The sequence below is a fragment of the Ixodes scapularis genome, unplaced genomic scaffold, assembly GCF_016920785.2.
Source record: "Ixodes scapularis isolate PalLabHiFi unplaced genomic scaffold, ASM1692078v2 PGA_scaffold39__5_contigs__length_11793443, whole genome shotgun sequence".
Lineage (NCBI taxonomy): Eukaryota > Metazoa > Arthropoda > Arachnida > Ixodida > Ixodidae > Ixodes > Ixodes scapularis.
Window position 1 is genome coordinate 1309974 of NW_024609867.1, and position 9636 is coordinate 1319609.

A 9636-nucleotide genomic window follows, 5' to 3' on the forward strand; every position below is an offset into this window, starting at 1 on the left:
CCTTCGAGCCAGGCGTGTCGCAGGACAAAAATCTTCGCTAATGCTGATGCAGTTTAACTTTAGCTTGGCTCTGAGCTGCATCACCTGGTCCTTCGTTTTAAAAGACGAAAATTTGACAATCACTGGTCTACATTTGTTTGCGAAATACTGTCCCAGTCTATGAGCACGCTCGACGTCAAATGACAGCGTGTTGGCAGTCAACTCAGCTGAACCCCTGTCGAAGCAGAGCGCTAACGCGTTTTTAACCTTTTCTTCCGCCTGTGACCACGTTTCAGACACACTGTCAGGAATTCCGTAGAAAAGTAGATTGTTTCGCCTGGACTGATCCTCCATTTCATTCAGTCGTGAGTGCAAGGCGGCATTAACATTCCTCTGATCTCTGATTTCCCGTCGCAGTCCATCCAGTTCACTCTCCATTGTTCCCGCTTTATTCTCAACAGACGTAAGTCTTTCCCCGATATTTGTAATTTTGTCGTCGATTGTTTTTTGGCCCTGTTTTACTTCATCAATGGAACTTTTTAACTTTGTTTGACCTGTCTCAAACCTTTGCGACCGAAAATTCAGTTCGTTCAACAGGTGAAGCATCTGCGTGAACTGGGCCAACTGCTCTGCACTCATAGGACCAGGATTTTGTTCAACGTCGCCACAACAAAGAAGTGACCGAAAAAAAGAAGCGGAAGTGGCAACACAAGCCTGCAAGTGGCGTGGGCAGGTCAGCAGCAATAAAAAACGATCGTCCGAACGGAAAGAATAGAAATTGTCAATTTTAAAACGTACCTGAACAAAAAGAAGGAACAACTTATTAAGCATCTCGGCCGCGCCGCTGCCAACCTGCCCACTGAAGTAGTTGTCGAGATGGCACGCCTTTATACACTCGGACAGCAACGCTGATGTCCCATGTAGTCGCTCGGTGTCCCACGACACCTGGTAGTCGAAGATGTCACTGGCCGTCGTCGAGTCACAGTAGGGTGAGGTGTAATGACTTGTCACCGCGCAACTTCCACGCGTGCAACCGACGGTACCCTCAAAGCAAAGATCAGTTGCTGTCGTATCAGTGGATTTTCCATGAGGCAGCAGCGTGATCTGAACAAAAAGAAGGAACAACTTATTAAGCATCTCGGCCGCGCCGCTGCCAACCTGCCCACTGAAGTAGTTGTCGAGATGGCACGCCTTTATACACTCGGACAGCAACGCTGATGTCCCATGTAGTCGCTCGGTGTCCCACGACACCTGGTAGTCGAAGATGTCACCGGCCGTCGTCGAGTCACGGTAGGATGAGGTGTAATGACTTGTCACCGCGCAACTTCCACGCGTGCAACCGATGGTACCCTCGAAGCAAAGATCAGTTGCTGTCGTATCAGTGGATTTTCCATGAGGCAGCAGCGTGATCTGAACAAAAAAAAGGAACAACTTATTAAGCATCTCGGCCGCGCCGCTGCCAACCTGCCCACTCTTAATGCGGAGTCGACCCAACCTCTTGAAAAATTTAATGCCTGCCAGGTAATTGTTTTGCAGTTAGTTGATATATCAGTATTCAGTTAGGTATCCCAAGTCATTAGTCGTTGAGGTGGAGTCTCTCTGTAAGTCAGTCATGTTTAACATTCATAAAAATGCTTGTCAAATAATGGCACTGTCGAGGACATGTACTCAGCTCGAACAATCGCTGGGCACAACCTGGTCGTGTGGTTATAGGCAGCAAACATCCCGGTTGGAACGTCCTATTTCGCAATGTAGCTGCAGACTAGGTGAGGGCCCCACTCACAAACATCTATACTTTGCGTCTCTTTAGGCTGAACCACTTTTGACACTACAAGCCATTGCAGCAAAAACAGCATGACACATGATTATAAGCTGGACGGACCATGGCGTCCAACTAGAAGGTCACATGGCTTGCTTTGTGCACTGAATTTGCAAGGATGGCTTGAAGCTTCTGTCGTGGTTAACTTTAAGCTGAGATAGTTTGGAATAATGCTCTCGGCTTTTAGTGTTGCCCGGCATGGTTAACAAGTTGGTGATATAGCGCTGCATTGAAAAGTCTCTGCATTCATGACTGTATCACCGTATGAATGCATACTAGCTATTAAACTCTTTGTTCTGCAGGGAAATGAAATGCACTTTGCTTCCAATTGCACTGGCTTCTGTAACTTCATGGTATGAAGCACCTTATGGCTGCAAGCTCTGACCGATCTTGTTCTGTGGTCTGCGCAGGCCCATTGCAGGGAGTCGCTCCGAGAGCCTCACCAGAGTTTCCTGCCCGTGGTCGTTCTAAATTTTTTTGTTGTAGGTATGCATCCTTTCTGTCTTTCCCTTAATTGTACTCAAACGTCGCCATTTCATTGTCGCCGATTTGCCTCAAAATTGGTTAAGCACACAAATGGACGCTGTACAACTGTATCGCACATATTTTGTTCAAGGTAACTTTTCTTTGCCAAAGTTACAGATTTTTTTTATGAAGGTTAGTCTTTTTTGTTTTTATTTACAAATTTATGTGAGTTTTCATGGGCAACACTAAAACGTTATGCCAGGGGCAAGGACAAGTTCACCGCTCTGACTTGTTCTCAACTGATTGCAAGAAATTTCGTTAATGTCGTGAAACCTCCTTCCAGCGCTTGCATTGCCGCATGAAAAAAAATTATAAATAGGACATACACTGTTTTTAAACTGCTTGCTCATTCTGCAGGTCTGCATGCCATAGATGTCGTGCTACTGGAGAGCAGGTGAATTCGATTGTTGGTTTTCCCATTGTTTTTTTTTTTAGTTGTTGTCTTCCCTATTGAAAATCGCTCTGAGGGGACTTCAGAAATTTTTTGAAGGGTGTGAAGGGGACTTCAGGAATTCCTGAGATGTTTGAAGGGTGCGCCGATATTTTCTGGTGGGTTCGTTGGCCCCGTCAGAGGCTCTCCTGAAATGTCTAAAGTGCCCTTTAGAATGCCTTGAAATGTCTGAAAACCTGTCAAGAACTTTTCTAATGGGGTCGAAAAAACCTTCAGGCTTCTTGAGATGTCTGTGGGGCCGCGACTTAGGCGGAGAAAACACATTTCAGGGAATTAGAACATAGCTACTTATTTTTGGCGACGGGAAAAATATTTGGAGAATGCATGCCGATCGTATGTGTGCACCGTCAGACGTTTATTACTGCTCTTCTATGTAACACGAGCGGTGCACGGCGCACCATGTTTCATAAGAGAGCAGCAAGAAAAATCTGACCGTACAAATATTCACTCGCATTGCTCGAGCTGTTTATCAGATGATGCCGCGCGTGTGCCCATCGGTCGTCTGATTTCACCAAGTTGAGAATGCTACACAGGCTTGTGCGGAAACATTTTTGTTACTATTCTATCATACGTTCGTTGCGCATGCCGTAAGCTCGACGCACCGCGAGAACTCGGCGCCGCGCTTACGCTGCCCACTCCCGGCCGTGCAGCGTACGCCTGTACGCTGCACCGCCGTTCCTCTGACGACCGCTGGCGGTCATGCGTTCGAACCGAACTGGACGTCCGACGCGTGCAAGCGCCTCCAGCCTTACATGCGGCGAGGAGACCAGACCACGGGCCAATGGCGTTAGTCCACCGGTCGTCTGATTACACGAACTCTCGTCGCAATTGCTGCAGAGCATGGCAGATGCAGCAAAAGCAACCCGCGGGCTCGCATGATCATAGATATGCCTGGATATGCTTACACATGAGTGATGTGTCGTTTGCTGGAGCCATATGCTAACCCGACAATAATTGAGAACCCAGGTGCGGGGCAGACACCTGTTTGCAGCCAAGATGGGAATCTCCATCTTATCTTAGTCAGTGCCCTTTACCCAAAATACCCTGGCTAATTCTGTTTGCGGCTCTTGAGTACTTTGTCTGGCCACACGTGATACAAAGCATTTGTAAGGACATAATTCACTGCAGCATTCTTACACTTACTTTACACTGATTCAAGGGGATCCAGACAGATTGATACAGCACCTTGTCTGTGTGTACTCTTCTACTGGTCCGTCGTTTCGTTTGCACCGTTTTCTCATTCTGATATCATCCTTTGCTGACTGAGACTATATTGCGTGCACTCACACAGACCACGAAGAAATGCAGAAATGGTGCTGAATGCACAAGCACAGCAAACAGTTTTATTCAATCAGTCATGAAATACAGAGCTAAGAGCACTGAAAGGCATTCAATAAAAGCACAAGAGAGTGCTCGATAACACTCCTCATCATATAGGAACAACTATTGTTACACAGGAAGTCTTGTAAACTGTGGAAGGGGTCAATAATTGGAGCTTTATACAAGCTTAAGGCAGCGTGCTGAAAATGAAACATGTTTACAGCACAAGCAGAGTCTATTTTTGCTCTAAACATGAATTATAATCGACTATGTTCATTCACACCGACCAACCAATCGAGCTTCAGACCTGTCGATATTGAGGGCACCATGCAGGTGCAATGCCTACACCAGGAACAACACAGCCACACTAAGCCCCTTCATTTGGGGTTGTACAGGCCTGACATGGCTGAAGAAACGGCAACCAAGCCTCTTCGAGAGGAAAGACTTTTAACACTGGAGGAGTGGTCCCGACTCCACAAAAAACACCCCATTCCTCAATTCACTGACATCCTACATACTACATCAGGAAGACGGGGACCCACGGCCACATTTAATTTCCCACAACTCCAATTTCTACCCCTAAACGTTGAAGTCCCTCTCTCAGGCCCCCCCACCAAAACAGGCAAAGCGATCATTTGATAAAAACTATATATGAACTCCAACAACTGAACAAGTGAGAAGCTTAACTGACAACAAATATGGTGAATCGCAACACTCGCGCATTGCACATTTAGTACAAACATGACACTGCCGCTTTTTTCACATTTTACTCGACAAGATTCTAATGAACACCAAAATGACTTTAATGACTGCTCCACAAAAGGTCATTTTACACAGCAGTTGTTTCGGTGACAGCTTCAATTTTCAGAGAACAAGAGGAAAGCCTGCCAATCAGCTATTTGTGCTAATCATTGTTTTGTGTGCACTGCACTTCGCCTCGCCCAACAATGGACTGAAGGCAAAAGCTCAGAACTGCCGGTTAAATCACGAGTCACTTATATAAACAATGTATTGGTCTGTACGTCATCAATTAGGGATGGGCAAATAATTCTTTGAATTAAATAGCCCGGTGTCTTTCCTATTTTCTCATACTGCAAAGAAAGCCAGTGCAGTATGTTGTGGCTTTCTTTGCACTGCCAAATGCACAAATGACACAATGCTATTCAATTCAACTCATGTTTGCCCATCCCTGTCAGTGATCCTCGAAGCCAAATACCACATGGTTTTTATGTGGGTCATGACTGGACGTGGCAGCCTTTACCTTTGACCTTCAGTTCACCATAGGCCGAGGTGAATTGTAGACGGGTATGGGGGGCTGGCAGCAAGAATTTAAAAAGCAATGTCCTGGAAGGCTGAGTGGCGCCCAACATTTTGGTAACAGGCTTAGCTTTTGACAAGGCCAAGTTTTGGCAAAATGCCTGGTGCTTCTTCGAGGCTTCTTTAAAGCAGCAAGCATTTATAAATCCACCACTTTCCAAATTGCTGCTTCAAGGGTTCCTTGATAAGAACAACAGAAGAACTAGCTTGCTTACCTCAAATGCTAGCATTCAATGGGGGCATCCTTCGAAGTGAAGCACTCATGCTAGCGAGTACCTTGCTCATGCGTTCTTCATACCAAGGAATCCTTGAACCAGGAACTTAGAATGTTGTAGATTTACTCGCTCTATATTTACTCTTTCTCGTAGAAGTTAGGCATATCACACAAATAAGGTCCATGTTCATGGTCAATGAAGACGCAGATACCTTCAAGCTCGTTAGATGAGAACAAAACTAAACTCTCCTCATTGGGAGGCACAATACACTTGTGCAAGTACTTGGCACTACCAGTTCCAAAGTCTTCAATAATGAGGCTTTTACAAACAAAAAGAATGGCACTGCTTGATGTGTTTCTGTAAATAGTCTGAATTTTGCAGTATGTGCCATCTCGCATCTTTACAAACTATGTGCACGTCTTCTTGGGGCGCGTGTACTCGCAGCTGTGGACTTCAAAGCCCTGTACCCTTGCTCTCAAATGCTTTTCAAGAGTGGGTACCTGGCCAAAGTGACACCCAAGAAGACCATGCACAGCAGCTGTCATTGAGCCTGCCTGTGGAACGCCCAAAACACCGTCCTCAGGAACATCCCGAATCTTCATAAACGTCCGAAACAGTTGGTCAAAGCTAGCTGGGAGGTGGATCACATCACCGAGTCTTAACAGGGTCTGCTTCATGACCCATCTCTCGGAAACCTACAGAGGGACACCTTTCGCAGCGGTGACAAGGAGCAGGAGCACACTATTTGCACTCTCAAACGGGAACATTGATGTAGCCCACAAGGGACCAAGCTGCATTACAGATTTTGGCAAATGCATAAGCAGATGCATGTTTGATGTTTCTGCAGCTTCACCATAAAGGGCAGATACATGTTGAAGAAAACGCGTTAAAAGTGATTCAGCAGGTCTGATGTCGGCCCTGCTAACAGTCTTCTGCACGAGCAGAAATGTTGCCTGACACAAGAGTGTGAGGTGCACGAAGTACTCCCGTGGTAGTATGCTATGAAGGCAGGGCATAGCATAATAGACCAGCCAATACCTCCATTCTTTAGCCTTCCACAGAGCTCGTTCTTTCATTGATCGTGTTGAGCGCGCAAAAAGATTCGGGGGACATATCCTTGCAAACCTACAATCTACGGCGGTCATCTGGTTTCCGATGTAGAATGCAGCACCGGTACTCGAGAACCACGCCTCTGTCAGCTGTTTAGTGACACCTTCAAGTAGACAATGCATGTAGTCCGGCACTACGCTCTAAACCAAGTCAAATCCTTGGAGTCGTGCAATGGGGCTCGGCCCATACATTCCATGCTTTGTGGTACCAGTCATCACTGCTGCTTTCATGTCCTGTAGCACTCCCTCGTGTGTCCTCTCAGTCAGAGTGCAGCTGTGGGGGTACTTTAGAGTGCCTAGAAAAGAAGAAATATTGAACTGTTATATCATGAATGATCACTCTCTTACAACGAGTCAAAGTAAGCTCAGGATACTGAAGGGGCAGTTTTGTCATTGCATTGTTCCCTTGTCATTTTTGTAGCGGTTGGCGACCGTGATGTTGCGGGTTAATCTCTGTTTGGAACAAATCAGTAAAGGCTTGTAAGCAAAGCTGCAAACGCAGTCTCATTGCAAATTGATTCTTGGACTCATTTGAATCTGTTGTTTTATTTGACACAAAAATCTGTTGTTTTATTTGGCACAAAGCTCAAAATAGGCACCATCTGGGCTACCAGACATCTGGTATGTACAGTTAACTTTTTGCAAATCCTTTTACTCGGACATGAAAGTGTTAAAAAACATTTGCATGTATTAATCTAGACCAGCCATCTTGGGCAGTCATATTTGTGACACCTAGTTCAGCCTTTGTGCTGGTTGTGCATAGAGCGAACAGCTTAAAATTCTACGCCAGTGGTCAAGAACCTACGGCCCGCGAGGCAGTTTCATCCGGCTCCCGGCCTCATCTTTCTGAAATCCGGCTCACAGCCACCCGGCCCGCTGATTCAAACTGTTGCCGATCCCTGGTCTACTCAGGTGGGCAAGTTAACCTCGGGCGATTGGAGGTGGATTCTGGATTTTATAAACTAAGACTAAGACAGTGCGTGCCTTTGTGCTTCCAGCAGCGAACTAGTTAACCAGGCTAAATCATTGAAAAGTGCAGTGTGACAAGAAAGGTCAGTTAATCTCACTGTGGAGAAGTGAAAAACGTGAACATTCACCACTTCAGTGATTTCGCTGCTGCAACATGGCTCCACGCATAGAACTGCCTTAAGGCTTCCGTTCGTTTGTGTCTAGCACTGATGTAAATTTCCCACCTTGGGGCAACAATCTTATACTAGTCAGTGCTTGTCAAATGTGAAAATTAGAACTGCTCGAAGTGCAGGAATGTTCCTTCGACGGCAACAAATGCATTCGAAAGTAGCGCAGCCCGCACCTGTGCAAAGAGCAAGATTACAAGTGGCAACCAACATGGCAGTTAAGTCCCCGCATAATGCAGACAGTGGTGTACCAACTTGTTTTTGAGTGGGGGGGCAAACCAGATCCCACTTCCCCCCCCCCCCCCCAGGGCCGGTGGGCGGTGCCCTAGGTATCCCTTGGGCACCGCCGGCCAGTGCTTGCCCTGCCCAGTGGCGGCTGTTTCAGGGGGGGGGGGGGGGGCAAACACATGTCTTGCCCCCCCTCCCCCCCCCAACTCTGAAGACTGGGGGGGGGGGGGGAAGCGCCCCCCGGTTGGTACGCCCATGAATGCAGATGAAAACCATGCGCATTTTATTATAGCAAGAAGGTTCAATCACAGCCAGAAACAATGAATCCAGCTCTGCAATGTTGATTTTATGGTCAGCTACGTCTACTGTAAGCAGCTAGGAGTGCACTCTGATGGCACTGGTCGACAGAGTATCAATTCGAACCTCGAACCAACCGTTAGGGTGGCATGAGAGAAACACATACTTCAGCAGGGGCTTTTCTTTCAAACAATCATATCACCAGTGGTAAGAAGCAATTTCTGAGCCCGACAACACTACACTATTTCGCAACAGGCTTAAATTGAGTTATGCCATCTGAAAATGAAGGTTTATGGTTTGTAGGTCAAAGGGCAATTGCTGAAAAAAATACACACCTTCAACCAGTCTTCCAATGTGGTAGCACCACGGGCAGCCATAGTACCCGTTGAATTGCTTCCGATTTAGCACTGCTGCTCTAGCAGGAGCATCTGCAATGCAACACACCGCATACACCTTGGATGAAAGAGCCTGTTCATTTTTGTGGCAACTCCACTTGAGTGAGCCGATTCTTTGAAACTGCCCGACGAACCCGTTGAGGAAGAGCGACATATCTGGCTTCTTTTCGCCGAACCAGATTCCGCCGAGCAAAAGGTTCTGCCACCGAAGAATGGGGGGCAGTTCATTCAACATCATGTGAATGGGCCACATAGAGTTTTGCTGGATTTAAAAACTGGTGATCCATCGGTACTGAAGCTCGCCGTTAAATCGTGCATTGTGCAGCCCAACTTCTCTCGTGCTTTCCTGACAAGGTCTCCGTCGGTCAGGTCAGTGAAGATGTCATGTGACCTCTGTGCAATCTTCTCCATGTTGTCCCATAGAGCCTCCTTGCAGTTTTTCACCAGGTGTTGCAGTTGCTTTCGTAGGTTGAAAATTATAAAAAATGTCCCATCAGCGACCATTTCCTCTGCTTTATACAGAGTGCTGCACTGCGAGCACCTCATGTTCTTGCCTTGGATGGGAGCTTTACAGACACCGAATGCCCTAGAGCATCGTTCGCAAAAAAAAAAATGAAAATCTACCATGCCTCGCTGGTTTTGCTTCCAAACTTTCCGGAAAAGGAACTTCGATTTTGGTGCTACCAAAATGCCAAAGAGAGTGTTGACTAGTTTTAGAAGACCTTCAGTCTGCGTCCACGAGAGACCTGCAGACATAACATATGCCAGGATCAACAACAAAACTTGGCCTCGGGTCGTATCCTGACCAGGAAGAGTGGGCCCACTGCACATTACTTCAAAGCTCT

General features: G+C 46.7%; 1 protein-coding gene and 2 pseudogenes across 1 annotated transcript; 1 reads left to right on the plus strand and 2 right to left on the minus strand.

Moving 5' to 3' along the window:
- LOC115320165 overlaps positions 1-9636 on the plus strand; it is an 88149-nt pseudogene that overhangs the window by 28849 nt on the left and 49664 nt on the right.
- Positions 5763-7253, minus strand: LOC115320152 (annotated as a pseudogene).
- On the minus strand, positions 9026-9547 carry LOC115316991. Its single transcript, XM_040217785.1, has one exon. It carries the CDS (start codon positions 9545-9547, stop codon positions 9026-9028), a length of 522 nt encoding a protein of 173 aa, XP_040073719.1.